This window comes from Rhodamnia argentea, chromosome 1, assembly GCF_020921035.1.
Source record: "Rhodamnia argentea isolate NSW1041297 chromosome 1, ASM2092103v1, whole genome shotgun sequence".
NCBI lineage: Eukaryota > Viridiplantae > Streptophyta > Magnoliopsida > Myrtales > Myrtaceae > Rhodamnia > Rhodamnia argentea.
The window spans coordinates 5,451,786-5,472,558 of record NC_063150.1 but is presented as its reverse complement, the minus strand read 5'-3'; the positions used below and the strand labels follow the sequence as shown (position 1 = coordinate 5,472,558).

Below are 20,773 nucleotides of genomic sequence, written 5' to 3'. Positions count from 1 at the left end.
GGCATGGACATGTCATGAGCTAACATGCTATACGACATGCATAGTCGGGTTGTTGTGTTTGAATTGTCTTCTTGATGGGCCGGATTGACATTATCTTCATGAATAGTTGACCCGACATGAATAATCGACATAAATATAATTGGCAAACATGCATGTGCGTTGTGCGTACACAAAAGTCGGCACCTAAAAATTAAGCGAGACCATTTTATCACTAAATATTTAGATAAATAGAAAAAAAACTATTGAGAAAAATAAAGATTGAGATATCTCAAAATTTTTTGTGCCTTCCACATAGTTCGATATCTAACGCAATATCATGAGAAAATTCAGCCCCAAGATTGACGACCCTCGTTCCAGCATGGCACTGAAAATTTCCGGGGATTATAGTGGGCCACGAGACGCGGGTTTCTACTCCGAACCCCAACCTTCACGTGACTCGGCTCCGAACCGAACCGAACCTGAGGCTCGGTCTACGTCAAGGTTAGGGTCCACACTAAAGGAGGAGAGAGAAAAAATCTCCCACATGCGCCCGCTGGATTCCTTCCCACTTCTTTTCGCTTTCGCTGTTTTAAAGCTTCAGCTCTCCTCGCTCACTCCAACGAACCAACGATCCTTCGCCCCCCACTCTCTCTCTCTCTCTCTCTCTCTCTCTCTCTCTCTCTCTCTCTCTCTTTCTGATTCAGTCACCCACACAAACCCTCGCCCGTCGCGTGAACGACTGTTCGTCGGACAATTCTGTTTTCCGATCGCCTCCGCCGGGAGGGCCGTTTGGTCGCGGCGTGATTTCCTGGATTCGATTGGAGTGCGGTGGACTCGGCTTGTCCTCGAGCTGATTCCGCGGCGCTTCGCCTTTTTGGTTAGGCGGAGATCTCGCGCTGAGGGTGGCGAGTGCTGGTGCTTGGATTCTCTGACCCTGAGGTGACGTTTCTGAGTTTGGTTCTGCTGATAATGGTCGGAGGTGCTTGTGGGGTTGGATTGTGCGTCGTTTGATTGCGGGGAGGAGGAGAGTTTGGATTGTTACTGACGCAGCAACTGCGCTTGAGCGATGTAAGGTTTAGATTCTCGGGAATTCTCACGGTTCTGTCAACGACATGAAGTTTACGGGGATGTTCCTTTTCATAGTTTGTGACTATCGTGATTATTAAGCAATTTGAATGTTGGACTTTTACTCCGTTTGCTTGTGTGGAGGGAGGAGGGGATGAACGAAAGTTGCTTTCTTTAGAAGCGGAATAGAGTTCACTAAATTTTTTGTTCTGATTTGTTTGAAAAGATTGAAAAACTCAACTGTTTGAAGTTGATTGCAGATATTCGTTGTCTCCATCTGCTGGAATTCAAGTGCAATCATGGCGCAAAGTAACTGGGAAGCTGACAAAATGTAAGTTTTTGCCTATCATGTTTTTTAACTCTGTTGAACTGAAAAGCGGTGGCCATGAAACCAAAGGACTGGACAATGTTGCAAAGAGTTAAGATGAGTAACATTAAGCTCTCATTATTGCAGCACTCACTGTCTAATGCAATTCAATTACAAGTCACTCCTTTTTATAGTTTCTAATAGCAATGGTATTGAATACCTGCTCAGAGCTGGCTCAATCATGAGTTTTCAGCAAATTTGGAGGATAAAGGGATAGAAAACAATTAATGTGCGCAGATAATTACAGAGAGAAAGAGAGTTTATTTTTGGCAAAGTAATCTCCTTTGTTCGTTAAAAGTTCTTCTATAAGGGGCGCTTTGTTAATGAGCACTCTGTTTGGGTCTTGCACTTGTCTTCCTTCAGGCTTGATGTATACATACACGACTATATGTTGAAGAGAAAATTGCATGCTTCTGCTAAAGCTTTTATGACTGAAGGGAAAGTTGCCACTGACCCAGTAGGTAATTCTTTTCCCTTTGAAGTCTGACTCGTGTATCATAGTCTGTGGGCATGGTGATATATGATCTCTCAAAATGATGGTCTACTTTGTGCTAATTACTTAGCTTTAAATGTGTAGCTATTGACGCACCAGGAGGATTTCTCTTTGAGTGGTGGTCTGTCTTCTGGGACATTTTCATTGCAAGGACAAATGTGAAACATTCTGATGCTGCTGCAGCTTACATTGAGGTTTCTCTTTGGTCCACATTCCTGCACCATTTTCCATTCATACACGGGACAGTATTTCCCAAACGTGCAGAAATTTTGAGTATTTGACTGTTTGGTTTGCGAAATTTAGGCACAACAAGTAAAGGGTAGGGAACAACAACAGCTTCAGATGCAGCAATTACAACTTTTGCAGCAGAGAAATGCACAACTACAACGAAGGGATCCTAATCATCCCACTCTTGGTGGTTCTCTCAACAATGTAAACTCTGAAGGAATGACGGGGCAGCCATCACCAAGTCTGTTGGCCATGAAGATGTACGGGGAACGCATGAAACATCATCATGCAATGGATTTAGAAACTTCTCCTGCTATCATTGATGCCAACAGAATGGCCCATATTAAAGCGGCAACAGATCGTCAAGGGTAAAGAGGACCTGTGTACCTTTGTGCTTGAACCTAATATCTTCTCTCCTAATATAGATAAATTAAACAGCTGACTTTTATTAATCTTTTGTTGACTCAGCCAGTTGATTCAGGCTAATACTGTGAACATGCCATCATCTTTGCAGCAAACGCCACCACAACCTGCCCTCGCTACTGTATGAACTCTCACGAAGTGCATTGTCTTTTTTGTCCATCCTTTTGTTTTTCCAAGTAATTTAGTTGTAACAGACTGGTTCTTGGAATACTTTATAATTCTCCAGTTATGCAATCTGTGGAGCATGCAGGATGTCAAAAGTGAAATTAACCTCGGTGCAAATAAAAAATCCTTGGCCGTGGATCCTTCATCAATATATGGACAAGCAATTCTACAATCAAAATCAGGTCTTGTTCCCACAGGTATGTTCCTTGGCCAACTCAATGGTACTTTAACTTGATAAATCACTCTTCGCTGAAAAAGAGAAACTTTAATAATCATCACAGCACAAGCTGCTGGGACCCAGACAGAGTTTTGTAAACCTTGTTGCACATTGGTTTAGTGTAGAATCTCCTTCAGAAATGTAATTTGAAACAGACTCAAAGCTCATCCTTGCTCTTAAATAATATGGTAGTGATAAGCAAGCGCTACTTGAATAATGGTTTCCAGTAAGTTGAAGGGACCATTTGAACTATCAGCTTTGGAGCATGCACAGAGCAGAGCTTCATCCAATTGACTTATCCAGATTTCTACATCTGCTTCTGGCTATATACATGCTATCTTGCATCTCTTGGTGGAAATCCACGGTCTATTTTGCTTTTTGACCGTCTAGAGCATGGTTTATCACAAGGATAACAGAGTTGTAATGCCTTTTCTTTTGGAAAAATATTATGGGTTGTAATGCTTTCGGCTGAATTTGCAATTCTTGTGAGAGAACAGAATAAGAAACATTGTGGACCAAGTCCTGGTGGTGGAGGACAGTTTATACAGGAATAGCTTAGTCTGTTGTTAGTTATGATCTGGTGTAAGAACGAAGTCTCAGTAGTTATGAGATTGGATGTTCCTCGACAGTTCTTGCTTTAACTCCGAAGTTCAACTTTTGTTCCTATGCACTAAGAAACATTTTATGCTTACCTTTTTGCTATGTTTGGAAGAATGTGGAATAGAATTTGGAGAGAAAATGCCGGATATTTAAAGTTTTCCCTCCATTTCTTTCTAAAAAAAAATTTGTAAAGCTTCACTCATTTTCCACACTCATTTTCATCCCCCTCTTTTTCCTCCCTTTTCCAAGCAGAACCTTAAAGATCAAGTTCTTAAACACCTGCTTCTCAATGCTTCTGGTAGTTTCCGCTAGCAGATTGTTTTATTTGTTATGCGAAATGTGTGGAAGCTCTTATAGCGGTTTTTCCCCCTTTTATTGAGTAGATGCAGCAACAGTTTCAGTTTCTGAAATGTAGTACTTGAGGTCATCTAATTGGTTCTAGTTGGCATTTTCTGAAAAAAGTGATGGGGATTGGATCCATGTGAGATTTATCATACTAGGATTTTGGTTTTCTCTCATAATGTTTTTGAATCTGTTTTTCAGGATTAAATCATGGGGTAACCGGCCTTCCTCTGAAAGGTTGGCCTTTAACTGTAAGTCTTACAGTTTCCGAGTCCACCGAGTATCTTTTTCCAACCATTCTTCTTTCTTTAAGCTTCAGACCTTAACCTCTGAATCTACCACGATATATAGGGACTTGATCAAATACGACCAAATATTGGTGGTCAAATGCAGAAGTCTGCCCTACCAAACCAAAATCAGTTTCTTTTGACATCACAACAGCAGCAGCCGCTGGCACAGCCTCAGGCACAAAGTAGTCTTGGAAATCCAAGTACCTTTAGTGACATGGATTCCCGGCGGTTTGGTGGACTGCCTAGAGGTGGCTCAAATGGAAAAGATAATCAATTCACAAAAAATGATGGATCTTCATGCTTTCCAGTGCGATCAAGTTCGCCAAAGGTTAGCTTTCTTACTATTCATAAGAGGGCAATCTAGTGTGCCACTTTGTCTTCTAGTCATCCAGAAAATTTTAGATGCCTATATAAGTGATAAGTCCTCTTGCGAAAGCTTGTTGAATTAGTTAGGCGTTTTAAACCAAAGTACTAATAGATGAAACAACATTACACAGCATTTGAGATGCTTACAATCACATGTTTCTGGCCCAAGGCAGCCAGAAACTTGAGGCATGAATTAAAAGATGTTTTTATTTGACTATATATCTGTGGGTGCATGCTGTTATTCTTGTAGTTTTTCTCTTTATCTAGAGGGATTTCACCAAAACTCAATGCAGAGCAAAATGTTTGGTGAAATTATTCTAGATTCCCGTTTCTTTAGTTCTCTATAACTTCTTGAAGACAACGATGGAATTAACATTAACAAATCGTAGATGCTCTAATAGTCAATACTTTCTTTATTCCAATGACTTAGGACCATAATGCCTATTATTTTTGGAGCTTTTTTCTAACATCTCCAAAAATAGCTTTTTCTAGAATTGCTTGTCTAGCCAATCTGAGAACTCATTCCATTCGTGCCTTGTGAATATTGGTCTGTTAACACACTTTGATTTCATCAATGGGCATTTTAATATGAGCTTTCAGTTCTCTTTTTTCCTCCATATGTCTCGCAATGCATGTGTCTCTTGATGTTTGTATCTGTGTTGTCGTTTTTGAAGGCAGTGTCTTTTAAATAATTGTGCATTACGTGCTTTGATTGGTACCGGGATGGATACTCCTAATAGGAATCAAATAGAATATTTGCCGAGTCGATATTATCCAGATTTGTGCTTATGACTTGTGAGAGCCCTGTGAGTGCAGAAACATGCATTTGCACAGCTCTTCCGGATAGCTATCCATACAGTTTGTATGTGAACTACTGCAGTTCATACAATCTTGTCTTCTAGCTAGATAATATTTGTTCTTGCTTGTGTGAATCTTCTCCCTGCAATGCTTTTGGCAACAATAGTTTCAAAATTCAAAAACATCTCTTTTGACTGCATTCTTGGTGCCAACCGAAAGAATGAGATGCAGCGGCAACAACTGCAACTGGTTGTTCTTACTGCGCCAGATTTGCGACTGCCCATGTGTTTTTCTTTTCAAATCTGAAACCTGAACTTCTCATTGGGGGCATAGTGGTGTTTCAATTATCAGAACATTATATTGAGAGCTTTCTCGAGTCCATATAAGCTTGAAAAATCATCAACGTTATCATTCACGCAATGCAGAATAGGAAAAGAAAGCAAAATTCGTCTGCAGGGGCTGCTAACAGCACTGGCACAGCGCCGTGTCCTTCACCAAGCTCTCCACCTTCAACTCATACACCTGGTGATGGAGTGAATACAGCAAGCAGTCTACAGTGCACTAATGGTGCTTCAAAAAGCATGACTATTCATGCCACTGAGGGGAGTGGAGGTCCTGCATCCTCAACAAACCTGCTGGTATGGCTTAAAAAATGTTCACACCATTATGGCCAATGAGACAGACAGTCTGACCAATTATTAAATCATTTTAAATACTAAGTCTGCATTTAGTAAGGTGATATTCTCAGTGTAAATCGGGTACTGTATGAGTGGATTTATTGCTTTTAAGGCTCTTCAGTGAGCAAACTCTAGAAGTTTATGTTTTAGCCCATGTTCTTTGGAATCACATCTGTATTGGAGAATGTCTCCTTAAGGAATTTAGGTTATATGAAAAGTTATTTCTTTCTGCAGGAAGATGTGGATCGTTTTGGAGATGTTGGGTCTTTGGATGATAATGTGGAATCTCTTCTGTCACATGAGAGCGGAGATGGAAGTAATATTTATGGAACAGTAAAGCAGAGCCCTCCTGAGCATCAGAAAAAGTCTTCTAAGAGTAATTGAATGGCATTTCCTTTTTTTGTGATAAGTCCTAGTGATCTTTTGGATTCTTACTCCAGCCATGTTATTCTCTAATGCAGGTTTCACTTTTGCTGAAGTTGGTTGTATAAGAACAAGAAATAGCAAAATCACATGCTGTCATTTCTCTTCAGATGGGAAGTTACTAGCTAGTGCTGGTCATGACAAGAAGGTACAAATAATCAAAGGATGGACCGAAATTCTTTGTTTCGGGATCATGTTTGTCTAATGAACATGCGTCCCGCTGATGGTGGCCTTTACATAGATGGTCACGTTTCCGTCTCTTGAATTTTCCAATGATCATTTCTTCTAGGCGACCCGACCTATATCACATGTTTTTATTTAATTGCAATAGGTTCTCTGTCTTCACTTTTGCACATCTATTGTCAGAGTTGTGGGAGCAACAAAATAGTACATGACAATGAGCAAATAAACTAGCAAGGTTTTATGGTGTCGTAAATTCTTTGGGTTTCTTTTAGGTGGTCATTTGGAACATGGATACGCTACAAACAGCGAGCACGCCCGACGAGCACAAATCAGTTATAACCGATATCCGCTTTCGACCAAATTCATCTCAACTTGCAACAGCTTCAGTTGATAAATCTGTGCGACTTTGGGATGCAACACATGTAATTCTACCTTCCCAAACTTCTTAAGCTCCATTCTTATTATGTACGATTTTATGCTCAGTGCATGTGGTTTCAGTCTGAAAGCCTCTGTTTCCTCTTACTAGACACCTCCTGTACTACTTAGGTGTTCGTAAGTGGCCTATTGCACTTCAATTTTGGTGATGTTGATCCATATACTTTCTGTGTCGGTAAAGATAGCTTTCATCCATTTCCCTTGCTCTTTATAATGGAAGTATATCCTATGCGGTAGTCCTCAGAGAATTTGAATAACCTGCTTCCCTTAGACTCCAATGAAGTTGGAAAGAATGACTCTTTTCAGTTACATGGAAAGCATGGGGGTACCAAAATCACCAAAATCAAAGTGCGAATTTGAATAACCTGCTTCCCTTAGACTCCAATGAAGTTGGAAAGAATGACTCTTTTCAGTTACATGGAAAGTATGGGGGTACCAAAATCACCAAAATCAAAGTGCAAGATCACTTACTGTAACACCTGAAGTACAATGGGTATGAAATTATTCCCCTTTTCTTTGTTGAAATTGATACGTAATAAAAAATGTTGCTAAATGTTGACTAATGCAGTTTACTCATCTTACGTGTTGTTGCAGCCAAACTTTTGTTTGCAAACTTATACTTTGCATAGTTCACCAGTTATGTCACTCGATTTCCACCCAAGGAAGACCGACCTCTTATGTTTTTGTGATAATGACAATGAAATCCGCTATTGGAGTATCAATCCATTCTCATGCAATCGAATATCCAAGGTTGGTTCCAAGTTTTGTATTCATGTAATTCTTAGATGCCTAAGATAATCATTACATCGTGTGCTTTATTTGTTGATGTAGGGAGGCACTGCACAAGTAAGATTTCAGCCAAGGGTTGGACAGCTACTGGCAGCAGCATCAGACAAAGTTGTAACCATCTTTGACGTTGAAACTGACCGGCCTATCCACTCATTGCGGGTACATATGGGTGATCATAGTGGAATGCAGTAATAGTTAGTGAAATTATCTGAATTTAGTCTTTGAAGCACGTTCTGAACAAAGCATTCTCGCCATGTTTGACTTCAATCCCAGGGACATCCTGATTTGGTAAACTATATCAGCTGGGATGCCAGTGGAGATTGCTTGGCATCTGTCAGTCAGAACCTGGTAAAGATTTGGTCCTTGACTAGAGGAGAGTGCATCCAGGAGCTGAGCTCGATAGAAAACCAATTCCACTCCTGTGTATTTCATCCCAGCTACCCCAATCTCTTGGTGATTGGCGGATTCTCGGTAGTATATCTATCTTGGGTTACATTTCTCAATCTATTTCCAGCAGCTAGAATTTTTTCATTTATGTATAGCAAAGTCCTGGTGCATTTGCTTTCGATGGACTAGAATGGAGGAAGCATAATAGTTTATGTTCCTAAATATATGTCGAAATTTGTGCACTTCAACTTATAATGTAGATAGTATGCTTCAGTGTGAACGAGAGTTTGGTGTAGTAGTGGTTCATCTTGTGAACATGCAAGTAGTTTTCCGGTTATTTCCTACCTTCACACCTCCCATACTTCCCATTAAAAAAAAAAAAAAAACAGCCCGGGGAAAAAACAGTGCATGCTAAATGAGACCAGAGTCGAGTCCAGTCTCCTTGTGCTTCTTGAGTTGCAGCTTTATCTATACTAGCGATCTCATTTCATACGGAGAGCTAAATTTCAATACCGGTTCCAGAGAAATCACATCATTTCACCTGTTCATTTCATTCGGTTGCCATCTCTGTTTTTGTCTATGTGAATATACCAAATCATTCAGTGTGAACTAGTGACCATTGTAATAATGATAATGTGGTTGAGCCATTAGCATGTTTTATCCTCATGACTCTGCATCAACATAGTCGCAAAGCATATACCTCAGGTTAACTTGGAAAAGTTGCAATTTGTGGCTGACTGACCGATTCAAATTTATGTGCAGTCCTTGGAGCTGTGGAACATAGCTGAGAACAAGAAATTGACGGTTCAAGCGCACGAGAATATAATCTCAGCTTTGGCACAGTCGCCTGCAACTGGAATGGTGGCCTCTGCCAGTCATGACTGCTCTGTTAAGATATGGAAATAAAGTTTGAATTGTTGCTGCTTCTGATTTACAGGAATGGAAGAATTCCACATCATGGAAGATGCGTAGCGATTAATGCAGCGATTGTGTAAGATGTAAAATGATGAGTTGCTTTTTATGTTATGTTATAAGATTAATTTGGTGGTCTCTACGTCAATTTGTAGAAAAGAACTCTCTATCGTCATCTTGATGGAAGGTGAAGGTTTGGAGGGCTACGCAGTAACCTTACTGCAGCTTGATCTAAAAGCAACTATACTCACCTCATTTGTATAGGACTCGAAAAAGATTAATCTAGTGTGCATAAATCAAGAGTTCAGAATCGTCTGCCTTGTATTTTCTCATTATTTTCCTTCCAAGTTATGGTAGGTCACGATGGATGGATAGAAAATCTCCTTTTCTGGTTCCGAGTTATTCCCAGTTAGGTTTCCTATTACATCCCCACCTCGCATTGGTTGTAAGTGGATGTTGATGAGGGTACGATCCGCTGATGAAGGATTTATCGAAAAGTTAAGATAGCTCAAAATCTCAGAATTTATCACCCTGCATATGCATGTGAAGCAACTTCAGATCCTCGAGTTGTGTCCACAGTTTTGCACATTGTCATTTCTTTGGCCCCTGCTCACTTGTACAAAAACAGGAGATGACAAGTCAGAGGTCAAGGTGCTTAACGACTAGTTTGAATCGTGTCGAGAGAGAGAGAGAGAGCTGAGCCCCAGGATATCCTATGACAACGCGCCAGTAGCTTTCACACGAGTTAGTGCCGGTAACTTTTAGTGTTGAATTACCCACTTTTTGAGATCAAGTTCCGGTCAGGGGGAGTATAGGAAAAAAACAACAGCTAGAAGGTACGGCGGAGAAATCTATTTGCATCGAACAGAGCAGTTCCAATCAGGGTAGGTACAGTGTAGCGCAAGTAATCTATTTGTATTGAACAGAGCAGGAATCATCTTTGGATAATGACCAGAATGCAATAAAATTCCACCCATAGTGTTTCATATGAAAGCTCCTACGCATGGAACTTGATCAAGTCCCTGAATACCACCAACCTTAACAAAGCCAGTGCAGGGCAAAAAATCTTTCAAACAAGCGTGCCAACGAAAAGACCAATCAGTTCCTGAAAGGTGATGATCAACAAGGAGCATGATGACAACAAGATTATGAAATCACCAGATGTCTTACATCAACCAAAAGCACACGAGTCCAAGTTCGAAGAGCGAGCGAGTTTCTGTAAGAGTGTTTTCCAATTTTAAGGTAGGCTGTTTTCAAGCGGATTTTGTGTAGAAGCGAACGCCAAAAGCCAAACCCAATATGAGCAAGGGAACCAAAAATTGCAGTAGCTTAATGACGAACTCCGGAGTTTTGTCATGGTTGTATTGAGGCTGCTTCGGAGGAGTGTACTTGCTCTTATCAGGAATGGTCGACGTATCAATCTCGCCAATATAGAAATCATCCATCATTGCCCTGGCACTGCTGCTATGACCCACATCCTCGAAATCATCAGTTGCATCTTTCCCTGTGAAAAGGTATGGACAATAATCAATAAAACCATGTTGACCTATTGAATTGTTGATTGAAACAAATTCAAAATAAAGGAAATATTCGAGTCTGGATTTCCTTGACAACATAGTCACCTGTGGAGGAGAGCAAGACCTCATCACCACCAGGATGATCTTCCATAAATTTAGTCACATCATATACCTATTCAAACAATATTGCAGGTGTTTGAGCTCCAAAAACCATTTGAAAGGTCACTAGTAATGATGGCCGTTGTTCAATCAGTAGGAATGCGCTCAAACGATATCTATATACTTAGTCAAATTACAAGCACGGGATAAGCTATCCGCAGGTAGAAGTTTACTCCCATTACCATGCATTCACCATAGAAACTGGCACGCACATTCTTCACTACTTGATTCACATACAAATGACAGAGCAGCGAGGCAAGGACTGCTTGCACACATCTGCAGCCCCAGTTAAAGGCATAATGTACATGTGTCCTGCTCTATCAGAATATAGTGTGTAAGAACAACCAAAGATGAACCAATACACAGGCACATGTGTCCCTTCTCTGAGCACCCAAAAATTGATACGCACAATAGAGTCCGACACTGACCACTCTCAGATGTTATCAACATCAGAAACAGCTCAAATTTATCGAGGAAACTTGTCCTAAAGCCATCATAGTGATACTGGAAAGACATGGTGAGGTCTTAAACTCTGAGAGGGCCAAACATCTTTAGGATCAGCAGTTGTATTAGTATTTCTCCCAGTGAGACAAATATAACAGATAGCGATACCCTTAAGTGAAGCAAACAGAAAGTTGTGAAATCTGTTTCATGTAAAACAATTGCTAGTCCGATGGCACTTTTTTTTTGTCGCCTCAATGCAATGGCACAGCACTAGCGCATCAAATCCAACGTTACAGGACAAGCAGGTAAAAGCAACTAACATGTCATGCATGTTCTGGGAAAAAGCTTATAATTCTCCTCAAAGTTTTATGCTACACAAAAAGGCATGATCATGATTCTTGTCCCTTAGATTCTAAGTGCTAATCGATTTTATGAGCTAGCCATCACCTCCATTATTCGCTAGACCTTCCAGATAAATTACATACTGCCTATACCTCAACAAAACAAAGCTGATCCACAAGCTAATATCATGACAGGAACAATAATAGTTTGAAACCAAAACAAATGAGAAGATCATCAATCTTCCACTCTACAAAAAGGCTAATCAAGAAGATCCACTGAATCATCCCAAGATGATGAATCGCCTACCAAGATTCAGATTCACTCTAGATCTAGTCGCGGGTAAACAAAATCATTCAGAACAAGTAGACAAAAAATTGTTAGACAGAAACACAAAAATGACCATGATCAATCCGATGTACCTTGCCCTCAATGACAAGCCAACAGTCCTTGGTCGTGTTGTGCTCAGAAACCTCCGACAAAGTGTACACCTTGCCGTCTCCCCCCATCTCTCTGTCGCTTCACACTGAGAAAACAAAAAATAAATAGCGAGGAATCGAAAGAAAAACTCGATCTTTGATCGATTTTGTCGCTCTCTTTTCACGCTTATGAGTTACAAACCAAAAGAAAAGGTGGAATACCCGGAACCCAAAGCCGAAAAGGGAGGTGGGGTTGCTTCAGGTCAATGGCAGATTTTGGATGGTGATTGGGTGTTGGGGTTGGTGAAGTGAACGAGGCCTCTTGTCCTCAACCACCCACCTAATCAGGACATTATTTTTGGAGAAAACAATCAAGAACTTGGCACTTGCGTACTAAATTAAATCGTGGGTCATCACAATTTAAGAAGACTCGCGTGGGATTCTCCCCGTGAGATACGTAAGTTCAACGTTTTCCCTGTTTTTGCCGTCCTTGTGGTCGTCTATTCTGGTTTTTCTCGGTGGTGCGATCTTGACCCTTGTTTTGGACATTTCTTGATGCCAGATTTTTGGTTATGTCCTTGTCGGAGAACTTTTGGCCAGAAAAGAAACCGTTCTTTATTGGTTTTGCTGGCCAATCTGAAGGCGACAATTGATCTACCATCTGGCCCTCTTGCTTGTGGTAGGAGAAGTTGGATCCTCATGAGCGGGCTTGTATTGACCTGCCTAGATATCCTTATCCAATTTCGAAGATTTTGTATCTTCTATAGAATCCGTCGAGCTTTTATCCAGGCCCTAGTCAGGTAAGCTAAGGATTAAAGAAGGGAATAGCTTGCCCAACTCCACCAGTTTCGGACATTGGCTCGATCGACCTAGGCCAATTAGATGGACTATTGAGTTGGTGACCTCATTCGCGTCAAAGAGATGTAAGCTCGTATGATCTATGGGCAACTGGATCGATAGCAGAAGATGAACATTATTCAATTTTCTTGGCTTGAGACCTTAAAACAAATCTCGGACCGACCCTTATTCCCTCTTGCACTCTACTGGGAGAAGGACAGTCGGCCGGTGTCACCCGGCACCTGAATTGTCCATGCAGTCGACCCTGAGACCGTTCTTTTGTCTTCTCCAAGGGAGTGAGGCAGGTTGGGCCCCAAGATCGAGCCGAATTTCGTTACTCCCATCATTGATCACCCATCGTATGAAAACTTGCTTACTCATATTTGGGCCGAGATGGGCCTCAAATGGGCTAAATCTGGCGGGGGCCAGGATTTCCGTCCATTCCACAGTTGGGCTTAGCGGGCTCAGTCCATTTCACTAGTCTCACCGTAGGTACGCACACACCGTAACATAACCCACGAAAACCCTAGCTCCGTCACCTCCTCTTATAGTTATAACCCACACGCGCTCAGTCACATTAGGGTTTCGAAGCTATACATACTTCGCCACCGCGCGGCAACACAGAGAGAGGGAGGGAAGAGGAAGGAGGGATGGTGTCGGGGTCGGGGATATGCGCGAAGCGGGTGGTGGTGGACGCGAGGCACCACATGCTCGGCCGGCTCGCGTCTATCGTGGCGAAGGAGCTCCTGAACGGCCAGAGGGTGGTGGTGGTCCGGTGCGAGGAGATCTGCATGTCCGGCGGCCTCGTGCGGCAGAAGATGAAGTACATGCGGTTCCTCCGGAAGCGCATGAACACCAAGCCCTCCCACGGCCCCATCCACTTCCGCGCCCCCGCCAAGATCTTCTGGCGCACCGTCCGCGGGTACGTTATCGATTGATTGGTTTCTGAGTTTTCGCCATTGTTTGATTCGTATATAAATAAAATAACGACCACTCGATTTAGGGCGATGATAGAGCTCTGGTTTCGCTGATTGATCGGTGTGAGGATGAACGAAATGATTGCGATCCCCTTGAATTGACGTTCCTGAACTGGATTGCCATTTCGATGCGGCGATGGAGATCGCAGGAGATTGTCTTTCCATAGCTAGTTGTTTCTTTTAGGTTCAGCAAGTTTGTCTATGGTGTATGCATCAAAGCGATGATAAGTCCTTGCTTATGTTGCTCGAACTACTAGTCCTGGACCCCAGAGCTAGACAATAGTTGCATAATGATTTTAATTCATGGGCAATAGATTCTTAGGTTTCTTGGTAATGATGTAGTGACTGCTGAAGCTGCGTGCTTGTTTCAGATTGAGATTTTGAGTTTTTGTTTGGTTCCATGTGAATTTGCAGAATGATTCCGCATAAGACCAAGAGGGGAGCAGCTGCACTTGCTCGATTGAAGGCTTATGAGGGCGTCCCTCCTCCTTATGACAAGACGAAGAGAATGGTCATCCCTGATGCTCTGAAGTACGTTTCTTTTTCGTATGAGTTTTCATTTTAGGACTAACTTTTCTGTGCAGGCTTTGATTAATCTGCATTGTGACCTATAGGGTGTTGAGGCTTCAAAAGGGGCACAAATACTGTTTGTTGGGCCGCCTGTCTTCTGAAGTGGGATGGAACCATTATGACACCATCAGGGTGAGTTTTTGTTGCATTGCTAGCTAATGCTGTTTCATGGAGAGATAATAGTAGTATCAGTTTGTTTTCTTTATTTTGGAGTTGGTGACTTTTGTGCTACTAATGTTTGATTTACCTGAAACTTTACTTTTGTTATATAAATTGGGTTTTGGATTGTCTGATCTGTTACTTAAAATATGATGACCCCTAATTCTTTTCTAGGTTGCTTGTTAGCATGCAGTTCAGAATATGTGCAAATCTAGTTTTTTGGATGCTCATACTTGGTGAAAAGATAGGACAAATCTGTGTTGTACTTCTGGATGTTCGATCGAGTCAAGTTAGGGCTTTTGGTTTTGGACGAGTGAAAATTTGGTAAAACTTGATATCTGGCGGTTCATAGTGAATGGTAGCTTATCTTCTTTTTCTTTTTCTTTAAAAAAAAAAATCAACAATAGAATTTCAGGTCCTCTTTTTCCTTGCAAATTTTACTCTGCAGTCCCTAGGTGCTTGTACGTGCTCTTACCTGTTTGACCTTGATCTCAACGCACAACAGAGGCTTTTTCATGTGGGATTTATCATGGCTAGTTTCGAGGCTCTATATTTAGGATGTAAATATGTCTTCTTGCTCTTGAGGCTGAGAAGACCACATAGTCCTTTGTCTTCTGCGTCTGATCACAGCTTGGTAAATCCCTCAGATTATGCATGAAATTTTGAAGCCAATGACTGCGGACTATTTATATTAATCTCTCCTCTTTCTGTCTCCTTTTCTGAGTCTTCACTCTTAATTTTACTTTTAATCTGCAGGAGCTGGAGAAGAAGAGAAAGGAGAGGGCTCAAGCCGTCTACGAGCGGAACAAGCAGTTGACAAAGCTTAGAGTGAAGGCTGAAAAGTCTGCAGAGGAGAAGCTTGGCACTCAACTCGACATCCTTACCACCGTGAAGTACTAGGGATTTTGAGCATTTAGCTTGTGATAGCTGTTCCAAATTTTGTTGAGATTGTTTGGGTGAATTTCGTTGAGACAATTTTTGTGTGTGAGACAAGAGGAGTCTGAAATGCGATGTTTTGTGCCCCTATGCTCTGTGCCTTTTGATTAATATTTTTCATCTTTTTAGTAGATGAACCTTCTTAGACTCGTTAATTCTCTTATTGATATACTAAGAATCTTAGTGTAATCTTGAGCATGATTCGTCCGCTTATTTATTTTTGTTTTTTGGTCAGAAGTCGTCCACTTAATTCTCTAATTTTTCCCTTCGGACATACGGAAGCCTTATACTAGGCATTGGTACGTTCCCTGGAATAGGAACATGCGCGGTGCCATGGTGTCCGATAATAACTCTGTTGCCATGGATCGCGTTGTAATTTTTTGATTTGGCCAGATGATGCATCCGTCAGGGATTTGGTTGTGCCCCGTTCTTTTCCATACAATGCTTAATTACAATTCATGAGACTCCCATATCTCAATCTGATATCCTGACGACCCTAGAGGATTCATTGTGAAGAAAAGGTGGTGGAAGAAGCTCGGTTGAGCGAGTCGGACTGAGTTGATCATCTCCCTTCTTGATGCTCGCTAATCAAGTGTAAAAGATGTAAGCAATCTCCTTCGAAAGATATTCTACATCATATGAGTGGATTTTCTTTTTAATCACCGTCTGCCAAAAATAATAAGCACATGGGAAATTTTAAAAAAAATAATTAAAAAAAAAATAGAACAGAGGAAAAGCGTCGACAGCAGGGTTCGAACCTGCGCGGGCGAAGCCCAACAGATTTCAAGTCTGTCTCCTTAACCACTCGGACATATCGACACTACATCTTTGCAGAACACAATATTAATGATAATTCTTAGTTTTGGTCAACTGCCTGCTAGTGTTCCTAAACATAAAAACTGTAGTAGATAAACTTCTTATGCAATTCTTAATGGTTTGCTCTGTCAATTGACCCCTTTTCCTGCTTAATTTTCTTTCCAATTATTTTGTGTTGAACTTTTCTCAAGTAATTAATATGAGCCCACAAATTTTTGGGCCTTAACTCCACCAAGCTCTGATCTAACAAAACTTTGGAAGAAATTTTTTCATACTCCCCAAGCATACCTTATGTGTTGCATACACAAAATTAAAATTAATGGAAGTATCTCATCAGTAACATCTGCCACTTTGTCAGTGGGACCACGTGGAATGTGTTACAATTGCACCTATTGACATGTTTTATCTAACTTTACGGTCGATGCTGAATTTTTGAAAAGTTATTTTAACCTCACAGATCAGATAAAATGCGAATCGAAATCTAATTTGAAAAAAAAAAGCAAACAAATATGACATGTTTATACTTGGTGGTTGGTGAGGTGACATGAGATTTTCATCATTCACGCACGAGGATTGCTGGGCATTGGCTCCTTTCTGCGGCTCTTTTGACACTACGGACCACCACTCATCACATCCCTCATCTCCTCCGCGGGACCTTGTCTTTCTGAGAAAGGAAGTATCATGTTGAAAGCCAGAGGATGAATCTGAAAGCAAAAGCTTTCCAAAGGATGGAAACTAAATTAATGCCAACTTCTCATTGCCCAGATGCTGGTCTATCAAGCGTCCATCAATTGAGGTCATGATGATTCGTTTCGTCATTTTCCCTTTTTCTATAGCAACCACCACATGCACAACCCCCCCCGGTGTGACAGTGCGAGATATCGAGCAGACGACGTACAAAATGCACGCATAGTCCTCCTTTGGTGCATCTCTCTGATGGTGTATTGTGTTAGATTTAAATTAAGTGCACAAACACAGTGAAATATAATGTAATGACCAGAAAAAAAAAATTGAGACGCTAAGTTTATTTTGGTTTACCTTAAATTGGGCCTACATCCAGTATAAGATGTCACTATAATTAGCACAAACTATCTCCCCATTACAATTCTCAATTATAAGAGAAATAAATTTTATATAACTTGTAGCTATTCATAGGTCCAATCTCAAACTAACAAAAAAATACGGGCACAAACTATAAAAGCCCTACGGCGTCTCGGGCGCCTTGCATCCTTACAATTCCCGTGCCTTCCTGTCGATAGGGAGTATGAACCACATCCCAATATATCACATTGCAGAGATTTGTACGAACTTGATTTCAAAGTGATGACACTGACTTCTGCCAGTTTGTTTTTGTATGCATTCTTCAAAAGATCCTTTTGCCACTTCTCTTTTTCCTTGGCTTGCACTTCAAGAAACCCCATTAAATTTCAAATGGTCTCGTTGTTCTATTCATGCAGTTCTTTGTCATGAAATGCATACTCTAGAAGAGCTTTTCCTTTGCTTTTATGAAGCCAAAGCATCTATGAAAATAAAAGGAGTTACCAAAAATCATATAAGTTCTCTTGAAATCTTTGAAATACATAACCCTGACCTGTGAAATTGACGATAAAAACTGTAATGGCATCAGCAGGATGTGAAGAACAAAGGTGGCATACACACAGTATTGCGGTTTTACAAAGGACGGAATCGGAGAAGATTTGTCATATAGATCATGGGCTGTCGCTTTGCTGAGCATTGGATTTTCGAGGGAGACAAAAGTCCAACTTATCGGCAAATCCGAAAATTTATATAGTCTCTTGGATATGTAAATGCTTTTGAACTTCAGTGACCAAAGTCCAAATGATGTTCTTCTTCTTCTGCAAGTTAACTTACCTTTTGGTCTTTTTCTTGGTTGCTTTCTGTAACTACTACTATACTATTATTGCTTTTAGTCATGGCGGTAGTTGTGACAGAAGCAATCATAGTAACAAAGTGTCGATCAGCAATAAGCAAAGAAGCTTAATCATTATCAATCAACACACCGTAATCATCTCTAACTGTTCTATTCTTGCATCTGCAACCTTAATCAGCAGATAATGTTTGTCATTAGTCATTATTCTGAAACATATCAGCTGCCCCACCAAAGAAAATTAATTGGTAACTCTGCTTTGTTCTCTTGCAGTACCGTATATAACTTCAAATTCCGACCGCTCTCACCCTATCTGTCACGTTCAGCCTCAAAGACAATTGTTTCTTGAACTTTGCCTTGGCTTCGAAGAAGAAAGTCCCAAAATAGAAGAGCCTAACCATATGGGACTGAAGATACTTTCAGTCAGCTTTGCTCTCCTTTGTTGCTTCTGTTCACTTGGCTTCTGTGATCAAGATGGTATGCAATTCACAATCAAGAAAACTTGTTGTGCTAATGAGTTACTTCTTTCGTGCACGAGGGTTGCTCCAAGAAACCATCCCGATGAATCGATCTCCATCACTTCTTCCAGTAAACAGTGAAGTTTAAAATGTTTGATTCTTCTACAAATTGTTGTCTATTAAACTAGTGCTGCCTCAAGTTGCCAATGCTCCTCCTGATGAACACACATAACCACTGAAATATTGTCTGAAAAATGTGTCATCAATACAACAGTATCAGCCATATCTTTGGAGCTGCCATCATATTCTTTTAACAGTTAATCCTGCATTCTATGATCTGTGTGCGTGTGACAGGTTTTCTGAGTTTGGCTTGTGGTGGAACCACCAATTACACGGACTCGTCCAACATCTTCTGGATAACCGACAGTGATTTCATAAGCACAGGAAAGACTACCTACATCAACGATATTGATGGCACTTCATCTGGTGTTTCGCTTCGGTTCTTCCCAGATTCCAAAGGCCGTAACTGTTACAGATTACCCTTGAGGAATATATCCTCCTTAATTCTCGTCAGAAGCCAATTCGTGTACAAGAACTACGATGGACAAGGGAAGCCACCGGCATTTTCTGTTTCTCTTGGGACAGCAATGGCTAGTACTATCAACCTGACCTCTAATGATCCTTGGACTGAAGAATTTGTATGGCCAGTCAATAAGGACACGCTCTCTTTTTGCTTGCATCGGATTCCGAATGGTGGGACTCCAGTTATTTCTTCCCTCGAAGTGCGGCCTCTTCCTCCTGAAGCTTACAAAAGTGGAATGGGAGATTTCCCAAATAAGTCACTCAGGAAGTCTTATCGAATTGATAGCGGTTACACCAACGGCTCATTGAAGTGAGTTACATACCAACTTTTTGTAGTGCAATACATAGTAGTTGATGTTTTGGATTATTTGTTTTCTTTTAACCAATTTTGGTTATGTGATACTCGCTGTTGTGATGAAGATTTGGCATTGCGACATTGTTGCACGACCTGTGAAATTTTCCGTGACTAATATTCATTAAATACAGGTACCCTGCAGATCCCTATGATCGAATATGGGATGCTGATAAGAGCTTCACACCATTCCATGTGACTAGAGGGTTCAAAGTTCAAGTCGAGTTTAATCTCTCGGGGCTCTTGGAGAGTCCTCCTCCTGCTGTTCTTCAAACTGCAAGAGTTTTGGCACGAAAAGAAGTTATGACGTATAACTTCCCTCTCGACTCACTTGGCGACTATTATGTTGTCCTCTATTTTGCCGGGATCCTTCCTATCTCCCCCTCATTCGATGTAATAATCAATGGGGACATAGTTCAATCTAACTATACAGTGAAAACCTCAGAAGCCAGCGCTCTATATGTTACCCGGAAGGGAATCAAGTCTTTGAATGTGACGTTTAAGAGCAAAAGCTTCTTTCCTCAGGTCAATGCAATTGAGGTGTATGAAATTGTTGACATTCCCTTAGAAGCTTCATCAACCACAGGTGCAAATAGCTCTTAATGTGTCCACATTTCAAATTCAATCGCGCCGCTGGCCACCACTTTTATTTTTCCCCATATGATAAATATCCCTTTAAATTGCTTCTATTGCAGTTTCAGCACTTCAGGTTATCGAGCAGTTTACTGGCCTGGATCTGGGATGGGAAGATGATCCTTGTTCGCCAAAACCATGGGATCACGTCGAATGTGAAGGAAGCCTAGTGACATCACTGTATAAAACTATTATGCCCTGAAGTTTATAAATGTGCACCACTTTTATTTTTCACAAATTTGCATCTAACCTGAAATTTATGTTTTTCTTGGTTTGTCTATCTCTGAAGGGAGCTTTCAGACATCAATCTCAGGTCTGTCAGTCCAACATTTGGGGACTTGCTGGATCTCAAAACACTGTAAGCTCTTTTAATTTGTTAATGTGTTATAATCCGTGCATGCCACAATCTCTTACATGTCACGTGTTTCGCCATCAGGGATTTGCATAACACATCGCTTGCTGGCGAGATACAGAACTTGGACAGCCTGCAAAATCTAAAGAAACTGTAAGTATCTCTCAGCTGTGCACGCCTTGCTACATAGTTCAGA

General features: G+C 41.0%; 4 protein-coding genes and 1 non-coding gene across 13 annotated transcripts in view; 3 read left to right on the top strand and 2 right to left on the bottom strand.

The window, feature by feature from the left end:
• The first annotated feature begins 536 nt into the window (after positions 1–536).
• LOC115753308 (transcriptional corepressor LEUNIG_HOMOLOG-like) lies at positions 537–9,450 on the top strand. 8 transcript variants are annotated; one of them, XM_048275729.1, is made up of 18 exons: positions 676–1,047; positions 1,305–1,375; positions 1,775–1,872; positions 1,989–2,098; positions 2,208–2,500; positions 2,601–2,676; positions 2,806–2,917; positions 4,081–4,130; positions 4,231–4,426; positions 4,457–4,497; positions 5,759–5,971; positions 6,245–6,386; positions 6,472–6,581; positions 6,889–7,038; positions 7,646–7,801; positions 7,883–7,999; positions 8,114–8,311; positions 8,990–9,450. In XM_048275729.1, exons 2-18 carry the CDS (start codon positions 1,344–1,346, stop codon positions 9,131–9,133), a joined length of 2,238 nt encoding a protein of 745 aa, XP_048131686.1. In that variant the 5' UTR covers positions 676–1,047; positions 1,305–1,343; the 3' UTR covers positions 9,134–9,450. The 8 variants fall into 8 exon arrangements, with proteins under 8 accessions (XP_048131699.1, XP_048131686.1, XP_048131669.1 ...); XM_048275742.1 differs by lacking the exon at positions 1,305–1,375 and adding an exon at positions 537–643 and having other exon boundaries at positions 678–918; positions 4,231–4,497; XM_048275712.1 differs by having other exon boundaries at positions 676–918; positions 1,271–1,375; positions 4,231–4,497.
• A 601-nt stretch (positions 9,451–10,051) lies between these two features.
• LOC115753311 (cytochrome b5-like) overlaps positions 10,052–20,773 on the bottom strand; it is a 25,741-nt gene continuing 15,019 nt past the window's right edge. Inside the window, exons 2-5 of one of the 2 annotated variants that reach the window (XM_048275773.1) lie at positions 12,021–12,113; positions 10,953–11,016; positions 10,762–10,828; positions 10,052–10,643 (exon numbers count right to left, since the gene is read on the bottom strand). In XM_048275773.1, coding sequence (XP_048131730.1) covers positions 10,393–10,643; positions 10,762–10,828; positions 10,953–11,016; positions 12,021–12,113 — 475 coding nt within the window. In that variant the 3' untranslated portion in view covers positions 10,052–10,392. Of the gene's footprint in view, positions 10,644–10,761; positions 10,829–10,952; positions 11,017–12,020; positions 12,398–20,773 lie in introns of those variants that run through there. The other variant, XM_030691873.2, reaches the window with a different exon arrangement.
• Positions 13,420–15,691, top strand: LOC115753310 (60S ribosomal protein L13a-2). The gene is made up of 4 exons (XM_030691872.2): positions 13,420–13,776; positions 14,246–14,362; positions 14,446–14,533; positions 15,317–15,691. Exons 1-4 carry the CDS (start codon positions 13,505–13,507, stop codon positions 15,458–15,460), a joined length of 621 nt encoding a protein of 206 aa, XP_030547732.1. The 5' UTR covers positions 13,420–13,504; the 3' UTR covers positions 15,461–15,691.
• On the bottom strand, positions 16,234–16,315 carry TRNAS-UGA. Its single transcript has one exon. It is a non-coding gene; the product is annotated as a tRNA-Ser (tRNA).
• LOC115753361 (probable LRR receptor-like serine/threonine-protein kinase At5g48740) overlaps positions 18,096–20,773 on the top strand; it is a 5,742-nt gene continuing 3,064 nt past the window's right edge. The window contains exons 1-7 of the mRNA XM_030691935.2: positions 18,096–18,190; positions 18,474–18,677; positions 19,013–19,550; positions 19,727–20,178; positions 20,288–20,405; positions 20,515–20,583; positions 20,662–20,730. Coding sequence (XP_030547795.2) covers positions 18,121–18,190; positions 18,474–18,677; positions 19,013–19,550; positions 19,727–20,178; positions 20,288–20,405; positions 20,515–20,583; positions 20,662–20,730 — 1,520 coding nt within the window. The 5' untranslated portion in view covers positions 18,096–18,120. The remainder of the gene's footprint in view (positions 18,191–18,473; positions 18,678–19,012; positions 19,551–19,726; positions 20,179–20,287; positions 20,406–20,514; positions 20,584–20,661; positions 20,731–20,773) is intronic.